The sequence below is a fragment of the Gorilla gorilla genome, chromosome 2, assembly GCF_029281585.2.
Source record: "Gorilla gorilla gorilla isolate KB3781 chromosome 2, NHGRI_mGorGor1-v2.1_pri, whole genome shotgun sequence".
Lineage (NCBI taxonomy): Eukaryota > Metazoa > Chordata > Mammalia > Primates > Hominidae > Gorilla > Gorilla gorilla.
In genome coordinates this window covers 63,562,901-63,583,435 of record NC_086017.1, presented here as the reverse complement: position 1 = coordinate 63,583,435, position 20,535 = coordinate 63,562,901, and the positions used below count along the sequence as shown (strand labels likewise).

Genomic DNA, 20,535 nt, shown 5'->3' with positions numbered 1-20,535 from the left:
ACACAGCAGAGTGCTGGGCCTTAACAACGGGATCAGCTTCTCACACTAAGCCACTCCTTCTCCATCTTCCCCTCATGGCAAGTTCTCTGAAAGGCAGAGTCATTGATTTCTGTCATCATCAGGTTTTTACAGTGATAGGTCATAGGAAATGCTGGGCTGAGATAAAATGGTTAACCCTCAAGATATCACCTTAAATCCAATGAAAACCCTTAATCCTCAAATCATAGGCCCTATAAACAACTCTACCACGACTGATGTTAGCAACACTAGAACACGAATCCTTGTCTACTTCTAGAGGAGGAGAAATAAACAGAGGAAAGGCCACTGGCCTGTAAGAAGGCCTCACTCAGCTCCCTGGGGGACACAGCTAAACTAGCAAAGAAAGATACTCTGCTGAGAAAAAGGGGCCATACCTCCTCTCATTTACAAATAACATGTTGGGTTTAGGGGAGATGAGGCAGGTCAGCATCTGAGTTACAGTTTGCAAGTGAAGGGGAAAAGAGCGGTGCAGGCATCTCCAAGCTGCACCTACATGGCCTGTTGCCATACTGCAGGTGCAGAAGCTCCACGAAAGCCATGGGGTTCAGGTTGGCTCAACTGCCAAGCGGAGAGCTGCGCAGAGGACAGGCAGACACTCTTACATCTGATCACTTCGTAGGCACATCGCTGAGTCTGAGACTCACATGAATGTCTATTTATAAACTCTGAACTTGCATTCAGCAAACAGTTAGCTCTAGAAACCCTCCCTCAGTCTTCTGATCCTCAGGTTCTGAAGTCCCGGCCCCTTCCTGAGCCTGGCAAGAAGCAGGGAGGGAGAGAAGAGAGGCCTGACCCTGCCCACTCTCAGTCAGCACACTGGTTTGCACCAGCCGGGGCATCTGAGATCATGGAACACACTCCCTCCCCATGGAGGCACAGAGCCCAGGCTTGAAGAAAGTAAGGGCCCTCTCAGTCAAGAAGCCCCTCCACCAGGGGTCTCTCAGCACCCACTTACACACTCCACAACCTCCAGAAGAGGCACAATTGCACCTCACCCACCCTTCCTATGGCAGCTCACCCCGACCTTCACACCCTCTGGGCTCCAGCTGAAGGGCCCACTGCTTCCTCCCTGAAACCTGGCCTTTGTCCACCTCCACGCCTCCCTCACGCTACTCCCCTGGGTCAGGGTGCTTCTTCTGACACTGAATGGTCACACCTGCAATCCATCCATCCTTCAGGGCCCAGGCCAAATACTCCCTCCAGCCCTGTCCTCCATCCCTCCTCGGCGGTGCCTGCCCTCTATGTGTGCCCTGCAGCTCTGCTCCCCAGGGCTGCATTTAGTGTGACAGGTCTGTCTCTCCCTAGGAGGCAGCACTCCACATCCTCTCCAGCTCCAGGTTTCCCCTGTACCCAGCAACAGGCCTTGCTGAGAGCAAAACATCCAAGGCGCTCTGCTCAAGCACGGACTTGCTCGGCCATCTTCTACAACGTAGGGCCGGCCTCGGGTCCCCAGGCCTCTCAATGGACATGTGCCCTTGAAGTATGTTCTTGGTCCTTCCTATCCAACTCTTCTAGATTTGAAGCAAGTCACAGACATCTCAGTCAAATGCATTGCTGGATTCCAGTTTCCACTCTGACCCGAGGTACAAAGGGCCCCAGAGAGAATAAGAGCGCATCTGTGGGAAAAGTATGCAGCGAAAGAGACACCGTGGTTGACAATGGCAATTAATGTCAGTGATTGACTGAGTTCTCAGGCCTTGCCTCCTGCAGAAGGTGCTCTAGGGTGCTTAGTGTCACAGCGTGGGGTGTCGATGGGTGACAGCAAAGCAGCTGTCACTGACTCACATGCCCCTTAACACCTGCCTAGAATGGTGAGCCTGTTTCCTCCCAGCCCCTGATGGGCTAAGCATATGGCTTCATATGAATAGCACATGTAGGAGCCATGTCAGGTGGCCTAAGAGTAAGAGTCAAGAGGAACCCTGCACTTCAAATTCTTGTCCAATAACACCGTTCACTCTGAGGTGAGGGACACCACAGCTTCTTCTCCTGTGGTACAAGAATATGTGTCTCATCACCCCTGTGCCCGCACAGAAATGCGCTTACTGAATTTCCCAGGCCAACAGTGGGTCCGTTTGACCTTCCTTGGCTATAAAGCCACCTTACCAAATACAACTCTAAACCCCAAACCTCAGGCAGAAATCCAGAGTCAGCACCAATGCACCTGTTCTCTCCGTGATGTGTGCAGGCAGAAGGGACCAGATGGCTGGGAGGAGCCTGTCCCACTCACAGCCTGGGTCAGAGTCGAGGAAGGCCTGCTGCTAGGCGTCTGAACCGCACACTGGGTCTGTCTAGCCAGGGGCAGGAAAGGCGCTACATACTATTTCGTTTGCCTTCCTCTCCTCCTTCTTCCTCATTCTCCGGATCGATGTCCTCAGCTTGGGTGATCCAATCCAAGTAGCCCTTTAGATCCTCCTCCAGCTGCTGCTTCTCCCGGAGCTTCTGGAAATCTCCCCGTGCTTTTGCCTTCTCTCTTTCCTTTGAGAATTCTCTGAAGGAGGTAAAGAGGACAAGCACATATCAGGACATCCTTGGGGACCTGCATCCTGAGCCACTGCCCTGCTGCACAACAGTCTTGTGGGCAGGACACACAGCACTGAGTATAGTCACATGAGCACAGCAATGGAGCCACACACTTGGACAGGACAGAAGACAGTGTCTTCCAAAGCAAGACTGTGGGGGTCAGAGTCGCAGAGCCCACACCAACACACATGCATCATTTCTTAGAAAATGAACTCCCCTCGATGACAGCGATCTCAAGGGGCCTAGGCCCAAAACACCATGTGCTGTCATGGCAGGCCTCTGACACCCCCCAACAAGCGGCCTGCACTCAGAGATGCCCCACTTTCCCCAGAGCCTCCTCAAAGAGGAGGGACCCAAATGGGCCAAGCTGTGGTCAAAGAGTACCAAGTTTAGAACTTCTTCAATGCTTTTGGACAAACTTTGCATTAATATTGTGTGCTACCCCTTTTGTCCAAACCAAGAGCTCTGAGCAGGCAGCAGTCTTTGCTGGTGCCCACACTAGGCTCCTCTACCCATCACCTGCAGGTTCGGGCCAGAGCAGTGCACGGAGTCAGGGCAGTCCCCACCCCCTCCACAACCCAGTTCTCCCTTCCCAGATGGGAACTCGAGCACTGATGAAGCATTACTGTTTTTCTTAACCCCTGCTACTTGTCATGGTCTTCCCCAAAAGTCTTCCCTGCAGGAGGGGAAGAGGCATATGATTTTCTGCCCATTTATAGGAACACCTGCCCTGGAAAAGATCTGGCAGACAGGTAAATGTTCCCAATTGTGGGGTGTTTATGCTACTTTCCACCACGTGTGCAAGCCTCTGACTATGCATATATATAAAACCCCACATACTCAGGCAAGCCTGAGAGTCAGGTGGACGATTACCCAATTTTTATATACGAGGAACCATCTGCATCTCCAACCGTGAGTTGTTATAGGAGCCAAGATATGCGAGTTAGAAACTTAGTAAAAAGCTGCCAAGGAAGCAGGTGAGGTTACAGCAATGCAGTTTCTGCACACAGACCTTGACATTCTGACACAGGTTACTTCTGTCTGCCTTCTTGCCTTTGTTCCGAGTCAAAGCCAGCATGTCTCTTTCAGGGTCCTACCTCGATAAGCCAACCCAACCCAACCCAATCCAACCCAACCCAACCCAACCCAACCCAACCCAACCCACGAATGGGGAAGTGACCTGCTTTCATAAAGCTAACCCCAGCCAGGCACAGTGGCTCACGCCTGTAATCCCAGCACTTTGGGAAGCCGAGGTGGGCGGATCATGAGGTCAAGAGTTTGAGACCAGCCTGGTCAACATGGTGAAACCCCATCTCTACTAAAATAAAAAGAATTAGCTGGGCATGGTGGTGCATGCCTGTAGTCCCAGCTACTCAGGAGGCTGAGGCAGGAGAATTGCTTGAACGTGGGAGGCAGAGGTTGCAGTGAGCCAAGTTCGTGCCACTGCATTCCAGCCTGGGCAACAGAGCAAGACGCTGTCTCCAAAAAAAAAAATAATAATAACAACAGCAACAAAACTAACCCCATATTCACACCCGTCCCTTAACTCTAGGCTGTCGAGGGGCTGAACAGATGCTTGCACACCCAGTGACACTAATACTTCAGATAAGAAACTGGAATCCTCACCAAGTGCCACCCTCTGCCCACAATTAGAAAGAATCCCACTCAGACAGAGGTTGCAGTGGGCTGAGATTGCACCATTGCACTCCAGCCTGGGCAACGGAGCAAGACTCCATCTCAAAAAAAAAATAAATAAATAAAAAATAAAGAAAGAAAGGAAAAAAAAAAGAAAAGAAAAAGAAAGGATCCCTCTCATAGCTTCTAAATCACCCCACTTTCCAGACTCCCTGGAACCTATCCTTGGTTCTGTTAGGGCTGTCAGTCTCCACTCCACCCCCTGTGAATAAGGAAGGAGGCCAGGCTTTGTGGATCTAGAGAGTGAGCAGGAGCCGATCTGAGCCCAGACACGTGCTCTGACCTCCCAGCCCAAAGAACACCTGTTGTCTCAAAGAAGTAAGGACTCCAGTGTCTCGCCATTCACATGTACCACACCCTGAGAACGGTTTGGGGTTTCTAGGCCTCCGGGGTTTCCTGACACATGGGAAATACATAACTCAGCTCTAGGTAAATTCACCAAATGACTCTCTGAACTCTGAAAAAATCACACTCAATCCAGAGTCACATCCCTGAGCAACAATAAGAGGGCTTGGAATGTCATGTGTCTGCAGGAAAATGAATTATATAATCTGTTTTCTTAAATACACCTCAAAGAAAAGTGGACCTTCAGTTCTATTATTCACCAAAAAAGTATCCTAGTACAAATCTGTTTGCATGTTTTGATTCCGAACTTAGCATACTAAATTCAGATGGTTACATACAAACAAGGTATTCTTACTTTGGGTCCATATCATATATGGGTTCTTGGGAAAAAATTATGAAGATAGTAAAAGAGTTACCCTGAGAAGCTTAAGGACATTCATTTTATAATGCATAATTATATACATTATATACATTTTATAATGTATTATAATTATAATATTTTTTATAATTATATAATTATATACATTTTATAATGTATAATTACATACATTATAAAATGAATGTCCTTAAGCTTCTCAGGGTAACTCTTTTACTATCTTCGTAATTTTCTTTTGTAATATGTTATGCCTTTTTAACATTACAAATATAAAAATCCCATTTCTAACAAGCTGCATCACTGTTGTACATTTTCCACTGCGGGGACACAGTTAAGCAGGCATAAGTAAAACTCTACTCTGACTAAAATTCCTAGGAGTAAAAAACCCTGCCAAGTCCTGGTTTATGGCCCACTCACAATGATGGTCACTATCACAAAAGCTCATAAAACAAAGCTGCTGATATAGACCCTCTGAACTGATTTGAGACAGTTCTGAATGGCTGAATATTTAGCAGGAAGGTATTATTTATTGATGTGGACAGAGGTGAGGTTTATGCAGTAGAAATCTGTTGGCCACAGGGCAGGATGGAGGAAGGGGGCAGGGAGGTAGAGTCCCTGCGATAAACCCAGATAAATCCTTGGCCCTCCTACACCACTCTGGGCTCTTCGTCTGAAGACTTGGCTTCTAGTCCTAGCTCTGTCACTGCTGTGTTCTGAGCTTCAGTTTCCTCACTTCCAAACAGACACAACAATACCTGTTCCGCTGTTTCACAGGAATTAAGCAAGACATTCAGTAAGGCTTTGAAAACACAAAGAGTGGTATCAACGTGAAGTTCAAATGTATAATAGTTGTTGAATCCAGACATAAGAGAGACATTTAAAAGGCAAATGGAAGAGCTTTCTCAAATTATCAAAGGGAGGAAAATTAGCACTAGCTGTGAATGGGCTCTAAGCTGCCACAAACCCGTCAGGATTGGGAGACACATAGAAGGACACATGGGTCCCAAGGCTCAGAGTGACCGCAATGAGCTGGCAAACCCACTGCCAATCCTGTACACTATCTGCTCAGTTGAGAATAACCCATTCCCATCACAACTGACCCTCTGATCCTGAAAATCACACCTCAAGTCCGAGGCACCTTCTATCAAATTTGCAATGATGGAAAAAAAGTTACTCCACTTTGCATAAGAATTCATCATATTCTAAGAATCCTATTACTAAGAGATTGTTTTACAAAGCTTATTTCATAAAGCTATTGGTAGAAACCAACAGACTTTTGCAAGTGACTAAAAATCCAACAACTGTTATATGCTAGGAGCCTTCTTGTTCCAAACCAGAATTTTGGTTATGGTGTGTCTGATCAAAAGATAAATAAGAAGTGCCTGGATGAAAAAAAAAAAAAAAAAGCAATATAGTGTGCTACCCTTTACACACAAAAAACTGGGAAATAAAAGGAGCATATTTCTCTCAGATGTATCTAAAAGAAAGAGCAGAAAACAAGAGATGGGAATGAATTAGGCCAAAGGAATCAAGGTTGGAGTGACACTTAAGTATATCTTTTTCTATAGTTTTGACTTTGGGAACCATGTTAATGTTCTTCACCTTAAATTTTTAAAAATTAAGTCAGTAAGGATGAGATGAAGGGAAAATACCCCTAAACTGAAAGTGATTTGAAACAAACAAATCTGTAATTCAAATGAATACCATAACCAGACTGAAGGAGAAAGACAAAACTAATTCAAATAGCTCATGAATATCTGACGACATGCTCTCAGTCTTGGGTAGGATTGGAGTGAGGGATAAACTACAAACAAATGCTGAACTCTTTTCAGTAGCTTTGTTTTCTGTAGTGATATGGATGAGACCATTCTGAAACTATCTTAGACACATTACAGGATTTAGCCAGTGAGTACATGTGCTAATGCTGCTGGGAGCCAGAGTTCTCGCTGTGGAAGGAGGGACACAGAAACACGGAACAGAGAAGAACCCTCTGGGGATGGACTGGAATTGAAGGTATAGGTGTGAACTGATGATTTCTAAAATATGTTTATTTTAAAGTCTGATTTCCAATGTCTGATTTTTAAAAGAGGCTGATATGTGAGTATGTGTATGTATCAATGTAAGTATGTGTATGAATATGTGTACGGAAATGCATATATTTCCTAGGTCTGCCTGTTGAAAGGACTTAGAAGCACAGATGCTCTGGCAGGTACAAGCACACCTGGTACCCACATCTTGGTCTCTAATAACATTCCCCATCAAAAGGAACTAGGGGACTTTGGAGAACTGGGTGATTCCAGGGCAAGGGTAGGGTAGGTACAAGATGAAGAAAATAAGGAAGTGCTCAAAAAACAAAAACAAACCAAAACACATTATGGAGATATGTCATAAGGATACAGGAGCTAGAGAAGTAGCTCCTAATAGCCAAATCTTAGGAAATTTGAGCACTGAAATAACCAAGGACAGTAATAAATTATAACATATTTTAAAAAATCAGTCCACATGTCTTATGGATACATAACAAATGAAAAAGTAAATGAGGTAAAATTTAATATTAGGTGAACTGGGGTAAGGGGTACATGGATTATTCACTGTGCTATTTCTATTCTTGGGGTTGTTCTATATATTTGAAATTATTTCCAAATAGAAAAAAATTTGAATGCTTAGAAGATGTAACTCCACTACTAACCAAATTCAAATTCATGTTATTACATATTCATTTCAGCTTACCAGCTAGACTGTAAGCTCCTTGCAGGCAGGAATGGACAATGTTGTCCATTTCTCATGTATTTCTTCCCATGTCTCTATTTCCCCTTGGCGCCACTTCATATAGGCATGCAGGAAAGCTATGTACAAAAAATTGTATCCAACAAAACAAGCCCTACTCCTACTCCTTCAGGAGGCCAGAAAATGTCCCTATAGGACAGAAAGCCCACGATTGCTGGGATCACCCAGAAGCATGAAATGAGTGTGCCCAAACCTAGACATATCATCTGGAGCAGCCTCCACCGCCAGCTCGCCATTTTCCCTTATTGTGTTCAGGCCTCATGTGGTAGATCTTCTGTCTCTAGGTCATTAAGATATTCCCTTTTATCTCCTGGTTGAGAAGCAATTACTCAGTAAGGAATCTCCCTAACAGCCTAACAGGACAGCTGCGAAGTGTCTTATGCAGGCCTGTCTGCACACACCCATTCCCTGGGCAGCCACAGGAGCTGTGGCCAGAGCATTTCATCAGAGCTTGCTTCCCTCTCTGCTCCAGGTGACTACTGCAGACCCAGACCTCCCCCTGGTGGCATCCTACTCAGAATGTCTCACAGCTCCTCACTGCCTCCCTCAAGGATCAAGGTCAGATGCTTCTGCCTGCCACTCAAGGCCTTCCAGCCTTCTCCCAAGTGCTATTCCAGCCTTATTCACCCATCCTATAAATGCACACCTTATGCTCTGGCCACACTCTTCTCAATTCCGCAACCCTATGAGCTTTTGTCTACAGAATTCCATCCACCTGAGCAGCGTTCTCCCATCTTTGAATCCAGTGCACCTTTCAAGACCAAGCTCAAGTCTCATGCTTTTGGTGACACATTCTCTGGCTTACCCCATCCAAATGCATTCTGCCTGCCTCTAATTCACCAGAAAACTCTACTCATTGAGCACCAAAACATGAATACATGTGTCCCCTACCCTATGTGGCCCCCTCAGCCTTGCAACCTAACCAGAGCCCAGAGCAACACCTTACCCCATCCCTGCTGGTGAGTGACTATGGGGAGGTGGGGGCTGCTATCACCCTCTTGTATAGACACTGAGGCTCACAGCACTTGGGCACACAAGGCCATGCAGCTGCTGAATCTACCCTAAGCACCTCAACATGATGCCTGGAAGGAAAAGCAGGAGCAGAGGAAGGAGAAGGTAGACACCAGGAGGATGAGGATCAAAACCAGGCTACAAGGCCAGACACAGAGGCTCACGCCTGAAATACCAACATTTTGGGAGGTGATGGTGGGAGGATTGCTTGAGGCCGGGAGTTCGAGACCAGCATGGGCAACAGAGTGAGACCCCATCTCTACAAAATAATTTTTTTAAAGTTAGCCAAGTGCAATGGCATGCACCTGTGGTCTCAGCTACTCAGAAGGCTGAGGCAGGAGGATCACCCGAGCCTGGGAGGTTGAGGCTGCAGTGAGCTGTGATTGTACCACTGCACTGCAGCCTGGGTGACAGACAGAGACCTTGTCTCAAAAACAATCAAACAAACAAAAAAAAAAACAAACTAAAACAGGCTTCCTGTCAGTCCAGAAAGGGGCTTAAATACAAAACTAAGGAACCTGGATTGCTTCTCTGTAGGCAAGGAGGAACAGACAGAAATTTGATAGGACGCCTATCAGCTTTGACAGGTGTTATGTGTGAACAGAAAATGAAAATAAGAAGAAAATGGTGCTGAGGAAGACCAGAGACATTCAGTAAGCACTGGGTGATGGGTTGGATTTAACATCAATACCAATGTGGTCAAAAACACACTTCTCATGAAGCCCCAACTTTCTTACACGACTATTTGGAAAAACACCTATGAGGCCTGTCACTGACCCCCAACCACCACCATGCTACGGTCACTGTCACCTCTGCCCTTTCCACACCAGTCCCCTGGGTCTAGCACACCAGTGTAATCATCTCCCCTCATGTGGACCTTCCTTGTCAGGGCCCCGTGACACCCCATCTGCCACATGAACATTTCTTGTCCACCTGTTCAGGGAAGAAGGACGGGCTGGGTGGGGCAGGAGGAGGGATGGAGAAGAGAGGCTGGTCCCCGGTATCTGAAGGGCTGCCATATGAAGGAAGAAGGATGCCTGCTGAGGGTCTCAGGGCACAGGCACAAGTTTTGAAATAAGACAACTGATTTCAGCACAGTTGCCCTGGGATGCAGCAACTTCCCCAGACAGGGATCCTCAGTAGAGATGGACTAATGACTCGGCAGCGACACCAGATCACAGCACGTTCTAAAGACCTTTCAGCTGCTGCTGCGACTCCAGCCTCCCCAGCACCTCCTCCACAGGGACCTGACTGCTGTGACTTAGTCCATTTTTTGTTGCCCATTTCTTTCCCTGGGCAACAGCCTGGCACCCTCTTGGACCTGGCAGCCAAGTAGTTTGGTGGCATTGACACCCAAGAAGCATAAGTGCTGAGTGAGTTCACGAGAAATGGCTGCAGGGGGCTCTGATGACAGAACAATGGTATGCGCCCCATACTCATCCAGCCCCCAAAAGACCTTTAGATGGAATAGACAAACACAGCAGAACAAGCCAAAATCGTCTCTGAAACAAGCACAGCCTGAGCCCACCCCACTGTGACTGCATCGCCCAGGGTCCTTCACCTGTGACTGCATCGCCCAGGGTCCCAGCAATAACCAACAGCAGCTTCAGCAGAATACGAGCCTGCACAGCTGGGGAAAGCGACCTGGGTTTTGGCAAAACAGCCTGAGTCTCTGCCATGTCCCCTTCTCTAACAATAACAGAAAAAGAGCCCCTCATTTATTTAGATTGTTCCTAGAGTCCTCCAAATGTCTTTACATTCACTGCCCCCTGGGCTGCTCACAACCTCAGTGGAAGAGGCAGGAGGAGGATTTTCACATCCATTTCACAAAGGCCAACATGGAGGCTCAATGAGGCATTGTTGCTGGCCCACATCATATGCCCAATCAACAGGACAACAGGGTTACTAACCAGGCTCCAAACCCCACGTCCCTTCCGTGGGGCTGTGGCTCACGGGGAGGCCATGAATCAGGACCAGGAAGGGAGGACAGGGCATAAAGCACAGCTCTGCTCACTACTGCACTGTGATTTTCCCCAAGAGCCCCAACTCAGGACAGAGAAAGGTGACAGCCCCCTTTCCGCTCATCTCTCCACCTGCTGTCCCTCACTCCCACTCAGTAAGCACCACTCCAGGGAGAGAACCCCTCGCCCCAGACCCAGCCAGCCTCCATATCAGGAGCCCCAGTGGAGCCCCCATGGGCTGGGCACATGCCCCATGCTCTGCAGAGAGGCCACCAGACACTCACATGCCCCAGGATTTACAGGCCCTGACGTCCTGATCTCCGGGACCCCTGGCTCAGCCAACACTACTGGAGACAGCACGCCCAGGCTGCAGCCAGCCATCACACACAAACGGAGGTGCAGGTGGAATGGGACTGCCGCAGATGCAAGAGGACACGCAGTTTATTTCTTAAACGTCCCATAAAATAAATGGGCCACTGGAAGTCATCTTGATTTAGATACAGGATTTTTTTTTTCTTGGGTTGCAATGCTATCTGTTTTAATTAGACCCACATAAAATTTAAACAAACAAAACACTTTGATATTTACGTACACATGCAAAAAAAAAAAACAAAACAAAAAACCCTAGAAACAAAGCAAAAAACAACATAACCTCCATTGAAAACTCCCAAGAAAATCACTAGGGACTCAGATTTTAGTAAAACAGAAGGCTCAGAAATTCAGAAAAAAACAAAGGCAACACTTATAAAGGCAAAGAGAAGGGGGAAGTTGAAGAAGTAACCCACTGATTTTTATCAGGGGAGTCCAGCCTTCTTTAGACCTAAATTATTTCCTCTACATAGACATAAAGGAAATGAATGAGAATGCAAACGTAGTTTGATTCAAAGAACTTTTTTGTTTAAATATAATTTCTTGGAAAGCATAAAGGTTCAGTTTCTGTTCAAGGAAACTAGGAATTTTGTAAAAAAAAAACACAGCAATGTGTGATATTTCACAATTTAAAAAATTTTTAATCATTGGCACTGGCTCAGCTCATAGTTCATCAAAAGCATTGTATTTGTTCCATTTTTCCCTCAACCATGAAAAGCTGGTGATAGCCAAAGGATGTTCTCTCTGCATGAGACCAACAGGCAGAGTGGGGTGGGGAGGGATTAGGAATACAGCACCCCATAAATAAGACCTGCTCCTTTGCAGGTAATGTCTGTGGGGGGAAGACAGCTGGCCTGGGACAGCATTCTCCAGCAGCAGTCATGAAACACAGCTGCCAAGAAATGCATGGGAACCGCTGGTGGGCAAAAAGGACGAGAAAATGGGGGTCCCTTGTTTACACAGTAAAATATGTTGAAGAAAAACATTTGACAATCACACTTCTATTTTTACTTTTAGTTTTGAGACAGGGTCTGGGCTCTGCTGCCCAGGCTGCAGTGCAGTGGCATGCCCTCCACCTCCTGGGTTCAAGCGATTCTTGTGCCTCAGCCTCCCAAGCAGCTGGAATTACAGGTGTGCGCCAACATGTCCAGCTAATTTTTGTGTATTTTTAGTAGACAGGGTTTCTCTATGCTGGTCAGGGCAGTCTCAAACTTCTGGCCTCAAGGGATCCACCCGCCTCAGCCTCCCAAAGTGCTGGGAAAACAGGCGTGAGCCACTGTGCCCAGCCAGGGTTCTTGATGCTTTCATTGACATAAAAGACGGTGATGATGTTTAAAACAGTTTTCATCTTTTGGGAAGATGAATCATTTTCAGAGTCGGTGTTTCCTAGCTTTTAATGACTAGGTTGAGTTATCCACCATGAACAGAACACAGGAATTAGCAGCTGGGCCACCCTGCACAGACCAAACCTAACTGTTTACATGTGGCACTTACCCTGAGCAGGAGAGTGCGGTAGGGATGGAGTGAAGGAATGCACCACCTATCTGGTCATGTCAGATCTCTCCTGCCTCCTTTCTGACCTCTTCCCCCTTGAACTCTGTACTCTAGACATCCTAAAGTTCACTCAGTTCCTCCAAGGCATGGAGCTCTTTCAACACCAGGCCACTGTGCATGCTGTTGCCTGCATAACCCCTCCTGCTCTTCCAGATACTATCCCACTCGGCTGGCTCAGGACATAAAGACTTTTCTCTACCTTAGAGTCCTCCAGATTAGAACTCTGCTTTTGCAGAATTTACTTCACAGTCCTGCAATTGGTTTTTCACTATTTTCTTTAACTTACCAGACTGTAAACTCTGTGAAGGAGGGGCTGTGTCTGTCTTATCTTTGTATACTGGTTCCTTATCACAAATCCCGGCCATTAGTAGTTGCTCGACAAAAATCACCTAAATAATTGCTTTCACAGACATGGACTTTACGCTAATGAGGATCAAAGACATGCAACTTTGGGCTTTGTACTGGGTGTATTTGGCCACAGTGCATATGTAACTTCAATCACCTGAAACTACACCCATTGTGCCATTGATAAACAAAAACAAGCAGGAGTCTTGTATAAGCCTTAAAATATATATAATATATATATAATATATATAATATATGTATATATTATATATTTTAATATATATTTAAATATATTTAAATATATATTTATATATTATATATATTATATATACAATATATATGTATATATATTATATATTATATATAATATATATGTATATATGTATATATATTATATGTATATATATTATATATATGTATATATGTATATATATTATATGTATATATATTATATATATGTATATATAATATATATGTGTATATATATAAATATATATATACACACACACACAGAAATAAAGTATTTCAGGCATCTGAGTATGAAATATGCCTTCCTTTCACTGTATCTCCTTGTTTGAGGATAGAAGAGCTTCTCTCTCTTTGAAGGGTTAGTTTCCATGGCTACAAAAGACATGCCAATGCTTCTAGTAGAAAATTTTTCCCAATGATGAGAATCCATAAAGGTTGCATGCTAAAAGTTACAGACTTTGTTTCAATCTTTTAAAAACTTAAACATGTTTTAAGAGGTATTCTTCAATTGGGAGGCCGAGACGGGCAGATCACCTGAGGTCAGGAGCTCAACACCAGCCTGGCCAACATAGAGAAACCCCATTTCTACTAAAAATACAAAAATTAGCAGGCGTAGTGGTGTGCACCTGTAATCCCAGCTACTTGGGAGGCTGAGGCAGGAGAATCTCTTGAACCCAGGAGGCGTAAGTTGCAGTGAGCTGAGACCGCGCCATTGTACTCCAAGAGCAAGACTCCATCTCCCAAAAAAGAAAAAAAGGAGGTATTCTTCAAAACCATGGGCTCTTTTCTGCCATCACTCTCTCTGAACGAAACAGATCACTTAATCACATGAGCCAAACCAATATCATCACATATCTTCATGACAGTTTTCAAATACTGCTACTTAAGAAGTCACTTCATAAACACACTCTGCTAGACTTGTCAGATTCCAGTTTTTCAAGAAAAAAATAAGGAAGATGTGCACATGAAATCTGGCTTGGGAGGGTGGCAGAACCACCTAAAATGAACACTTTTGAAGGCACCAGCAACCGCGGGGCATGTGCTACTGACATGTCACTACAGTTTGCTGTGTGAAGGGCCTGGTTACACTGCCAGAATAAGCTCAAGGCTGGATCTGCTGTTCAGAGCTGCTAGGGGTTCCCACTGTGGAGGAGCACTGTGGACCCAAGGAAGGGGCTGAAATTGAACCCCCTACTGGCATATCCCCAAAGCAGTCACTGTAGGAAATTCAGCCCAAATCCCACTCGCAGGCCACGGAAACCACCCTGTGAGCTGCATCTAGAGAGGAGACGGATAGAGGAGATCCCCCCGCAGGGGGAGTGCCCACTGAAAGGCACGGTGGGTGGGAAGTACCTTCCCAGAGCACCCAGACTTGGCTGACGGAGAACAAGGGGCAGAGCACCACATCCCAGGGCTGGGCTCAGAGACTGAGAGATCCACCCTCCAGCAACAGGACCCAAAAGGACCACCTGAGCTCAAATGAGACTTGTCCACAAGCAGATTCAAGGGGAAAACTAAACCAATTTCTCTGAAGCCTCTGTATCCCATTGTTCCACTCAGCATTGGGTAATTAATTTCAGGAAGAGAAAACAAAAACAAAAACGACAAAGCAAAGAGCTTTGAGAATAGAGCAGCTGAGGATGTACGAGCACAGACCCAGGCTGGGAAGACAGGGTCCCACAGCGGGTTTCCTCTCACCAGACTTAGAACCAGCTTCCAACTGACGAGAAAAGCAGCTTGGGCTCTGGAGATAGACAAATCTAGATTTAATTCCTAGTTTAACTACTTAATAGCTGTGTAAATTTTGAGAAAATTGATAAACCTCCCTGAGTCTTGATTTCCTCATCTGTAAACTGAGGCAAAGAACACTTACCTCATCAAAGTAGTGGAGATGATTAAAATAAACTGAATAAAGCACAGGATTATAAGCAATTAAAAAAAAATCTGGCCGGGTGCAGTGGCTCATACCTGTAATTCCAGGGCTTTGAGAAGCCAAGGCAGGAGGATAGCTTGAGGCCAGAACCTGAGACGAGCCAGGCAACATAGAGAGATCCTGTTTCTACAAAAAATAGTTTTAAAATTAGCTGGGCATGGTGGCATATGCCTGTAGTCCCAGCTACTTGGGAGGGTGAAGTGGGAGGATTGCTTGAGCCCAGAAATTTGAGGCTGCAGTGAGCTACAATCGCACCATTGCACTGCAGCCTGGGTGACAGAGCAAGACCTGTCTCTGTAAAAAATATTTTTAAAAAGAAAAGAAAAAAGAAAAATTCTCTCATACAATCCACATCCCCAGACTTGACAATCAAAATCCAGAGACCTCTTCTTATCTGAGAGGCACGAGCCACAACAAACTCCCACATCTATACCTTCACTTCCATCTCCACCTCTGCACCTCCGTGCAGACCCCATCCCTGCAGCCCGCAGCCCCCAGCCCCCAGGCTCTCCTAACTCCACTGCACTCTGGGAGGTGCCAGCTTTACCTTCCAGGCACAGCTGTCAACCATCACCTTATTTCAAACACTCTGACAGCTCCCACAGCTTAAAGAAAAAAAAAAAACCCTGCCTCTCTCAGTGGGTATTCCCAACTGCACATCTGCTCTGCCCACTGCTCACCAGCCAGCACGGAGCACCCTGGCAGCCTCACCATTGCACTCACTGGTTCCGACACCAGGAGGCACCAGGTCCCACTCTCCTGACAACTTGCTTCCTTTCTTTACCATCCTAACGAATCCTGTCCATCCTTCAATGCCCAACTGGAGCCCAGCTTCCTTGGGTGAGGCCCTCTGACTTGCCAACCCTCTGCTGTGCTCCTAGGGCATACTGATAGGTACAGGTTTGACGCTAAAACATCCTTGACTGATAGCCAAAGGGGGACAGAGTGCAGCTGCTGGAATCCACACTGGGCCCTGGAATTCTTGACATGTGTCTGTGGGCCTGTTTATGAGTAATAGTTCACGATTCAAGGACAGGTGGGCCTCTGGGGACAGTACACCTCTCAGCAGGTGGTGTGCTCTCACCCACTGACTTAAAATCCTTCAGACACAGCAAGGGTCTCCAAGACTCAGAGGCCCAAAACTGCCAGCAGGCAACTTAAACAAAGATTTATTTTAAAGCAGAAATTCGAGGGAATGATGGGTTCACTGTGGATTAATGTTTTATCCCTGAACCCAAAACCAAACTCATGACAGTCAGACTTAGAGAAATCAGGCTAATGCGCCAAGTGCCGCTCCAGGTCTTGGAAGGATGTGAGGCCCTGGAGAGAAGTGCAGATAAACATCCAGACTGCAAATGAGATGACTTTTCCAGCTCACAGAAATGACCTCCGAGAAGGAGGACACAACCAGGCCAGTGTGGAGCTCCCACATACTTGGAAAGGTCTTCCCATTTATCCAGGCCCTTCCCATCCATTTCTCTCCTTGGTTATTAGGATGGCTCTGTGAGAAAAGTCAGAGATGGGGCACTCCAATTTTAGGAAGAAAAAGCCTTGATTTGGAAACGTGAAGTATACTGACCAAAGAAGTCATGCCTCTATAAGTACAGAGCCAGCGCACGGGCCAGCACTTCCGACCCCTGCCTTTGTGCTCCCCCCACTACAACAGAGAAACCAGTAATCCCTCAGCCAGCAGAGACCCCACAGGCCAGGGTGGCACAGCTCGCAGCCAGATCACTGCCTCACCCCAGCTGGGCGGACCTCCACCCAAGGCCGAGTCTGTGGAGACTGAAGCTTCCAACAGCCCCACGGGGGCTACTATGAATAAGGCTCTATGAGTGCTCATGTACCAGTCATTTTGTAGACATAGATTTTCATTTCTCTTGGGCAAATACTAGAAATGGAATTGCTTGGCCATACGGTGAGTATATGTTTAACTTTATGAGATACTGACAAACTTTGCTAAAGTAGTTGTATCATTTTATGTTTCTATAAACAATGTATGACCATATCAGTTGCTCTGTACTCTTGATGACACTTGGAAATAGTCTTTTTGATTTTAGCTATTGTACTATCTATGTAGCAGTTTCTTAACTTGCACTTCCCTGATGGTTTATGATATAGAACATCTTTAATGTGTACTTACTGGCTACTCATACACATTCTTGTGTAAAGTATGTTTTGCCAATTTTTGAGTTGTTCATCTATTATCTAGTTGTTAAGAGTTCTTCACATATTCTAGATACACAGATGTAAGTGTTGTATTTTCTCCCAGTGTGGTTTCCCTTTAAATTTCTAGTCTTTGAAGAGCAGAAATCTATTTAGAAAATATTTATATGTTTAGCTTTTTAATTAGATCTATGATCGATTTCAAGTTTAATGTTTGGTCTGGTATGACCTGAGCATCACACTTTTTGCAGATACCCAGTTTCTCCAGCTTTTTTTTTTTTTTTAACTAAAAAGAGTATCCTTTCTCCACTGAATTATCTAGCACCTTTATCAAAAAGCAATTGAACATATAAAGGAATTTCTGAATTTGTTATTCCATTCAGTTATTCTAGTCATCTATCTTTATGTCAAACATTGTATTTATTACAGCTTTACAGTAAATCTTGAAATCAGCAGTATAAGCCCTCCTTCTTTATTTTTTATGATTGTTTTCATTAGAGGTCATTTGCAATTATATATTAGTTTTAGAATAAGCTTGTCAGTTTCTAAAAGAAAGGCTATTGAGATTTATAAATGGGACAACATTCAATGCATAGAGAAAAATGGACATCTTAACAATATTGAGTCTTTCAATCCATGGGCATGGTATATCTTCATTTACTTAGATCATTGTAATTTTACTAATCAGTGTTTTGTAGTTTTCAGTGTAGAGGTCTTCCATATCTTTTCTTATATTCATTCCTATTAGGAATGCTATTATAAATGATTTTTGATGGTAATTTTTTTAAATTTCATTTTCAACACCTGCAGCTTGTATACAGGAATAAAATGGAATTTTGTATACTGACTTTGTATCCTATCACCCTGCTATACTCACTTATTAATTCTAGCAGGTTTTTGGTTCAATTATTGGAACTTTCTATGTAGACAATTATGTCTGTAAATAGAAATAGTTTTTTCTTTCTTTCCAATCTTTCTGCCTTTTATCTCTTTGTCTTACCTTCAGACTTTCAATAAAACATTGAATAAAAGAAGAGAGAAAAATGGTTACTTTGTTCCTAATCTTAAGAAGAAAAGATTGAGTCTTTCACCAGTAAGTATGCTGTCAGCTATAGTTTTTTTTTCAGGCTGAGGAAGTTTTTGCATATTCTTAGTTTGCTGAGAGTTATTAGAAATCATTATAGAATATTGTTAGTAATGTCTGCATTTACTGAGGTGATCGTATGATTTCCTCTTTCATTCTATTAATATGGTAAATTATTTGATTTTTCCAATGGTGAATCAACTTGTTATTTCTGGCATAAATCCCACTTGGCCATGAGATATTATTCCTTTCATCCTGCTATATTCTATTTGTTAATATTTGAGAATTTTTGTGTCCAAATTAATGAAGGACACTGTGCTTATTATGTCTTTGTAAAGTTTTGGTATTGAGATTTTGGCCTCATGAGTTGGGAAATGCTCCCTCCAACTTTACTACCTGAAAGAATTTCTAGGGATGGTATAACTTTTTTCTAAATTGGCTGACATAATTCACTTTTGACCTCATCTAGGCTTCTAATTTTCTTTGAGAGAAGGTTTGCGATTCTGAATTCCATTTAAAAAGGCAAATATAGGACTCTCCCAATTTATTTCTTGGTAGGCTGTGTATTTCAAGGAATTTGCCTGTTTCTCCTAAGTTACCAAGTTTATTCTCTTATTATTTTAATGTCTGTAATATCTGTGGTATCTCCTCTTTCATTTATAAAACTGGTAATTTGCTCTTTTTCCTTTTGTGATTAGTTTTATTAGAGATTTATCAATTTTTATTACACTTTCCAAATAACTTTATAATTTGTGTTTTCTATTTTATTTACTTCTGTTATTCTTTTTTCTACTTACCTTGGACTTATTTGGTCTTCTTTTTCTAGATTAGTAGATGGAAATGTAGAACTACTGAGTTTAAACCTTTCTTCCTTACTGATATAGCTATAAATGTCCCTCCAAGCACTGCATTCAACGGATCATACAATTTCCCAGTTGGATTTTATCAGTTTCAAAGTATTTTCTAATTTTTATTATTTTTTGAGTTATAGGTTATTTAATTTCCAAACATCTGGGAAGGTTTATAAACAGCCTGTTATGGGCTTCTGTTTTAAATCTACTGCCATTAGAACAAAGATACTTTGTAAAATTTCAATCGAGAGGTAATGAGACTTTCATGGCCAAGATATGGTCTATGTCGGTGAATGTTCCACGTGCTCTGAAAAGAATGTGTATTCCACAATTATTGAACACAGTATTTTATAAATATCAATTAGGTCAAGTTGGCTGAAGTTATTAACCAATCTAAATATAATCTAGATATTATCTATACTTGCTGTTTTTAACCTAGTACTTATTGAGAAGGAATGATAAAAATTTTCATCTATGTTTCTAGATTTATCAATTTCTCCACTTAATTTTAACAACTTTTGCTTCATGTACTTTCAAGCTGTATTTAGGTGCCAACACATTTAGGATCATTGTGTCTTCTCAGTGAATTGACCTTTTTATGAGCATAAAATGTCTATCTCTGAAATGTCCCTATTTCTGGAAATGTTCCTTATACTAAAGTCCAACTTGTGTGGATTAGTACAGTTCATCCATTTTTTATTTTTAATCCATGTCTTTATAGCATCTTAAATTTTTATTTAGTCTGACAATTTCTATCTTTTAACTAAAATGTTGTGTACATTTTCATCCAATGCAATTATTGATATTACTGGGTTTGTCTACCATCTCGTTGTTGGTACTATATGTTCTTTGTTCCTTTTTCTTCCTTTTCTGACTTATTTTGGATAATTTAGTACTATTTAATATTCCATTTTATCTCTTCTTTTAGCTTTTTAGTACCCCTTTTAAGTCATTACTCTGGAGATTATCATATGCATCCTTAAGTTCTCAGTCTACCATGAATTCATATTATTTCAAAATGTAGTAACTTTATCACAGTGAAGCTCCATTTAACTTCCTTCTATCTTCTGTGTATGGTTATCCTATAATTTACTTTGACCTGTTACAGTTCCCATAATACCTTGTGATTACTTTAAATTATCTTTTAGAAAATTTAGAAATGAGAAAAAATCTTTTATCTTTGTTTGCCATTTTGATGGTTTTTTTTGTTTTTTGTTTGTTTGTTTGTTTGTTTGTTTGTTTTTGACAGA

The 20,535-nt window shown here is 43.5% G+C and overlaps 1 protein-coding gene across 5 annotated transcripts in view; it reads right to left on the bottom strand.

Moving 5' to 3' along the window:
- CACNA1D (calcium voltage-gated channel subunit alpha1 D) overlaps window positions 1-20,535 on the bottom strand; it is a 318,247-nt gene that overhangs the window by 108,338 nt on the left and 189,374 nt on the right. For all 5 annotated transcript variants that reach the window (XM_055382671.2, XM_055382674.2, XM_055382670.2 and 2 more), the window contains exon 9: window positions 2,358-2,527. In XM_055382671.2, coding sequence (XP_055238646.2) covers window positions 2,358-2,527 — 170 coding nt within the window. The remainder of the gene's footprint in view (window positions 1-2,357; window positions 2,528-20,535) is intronic.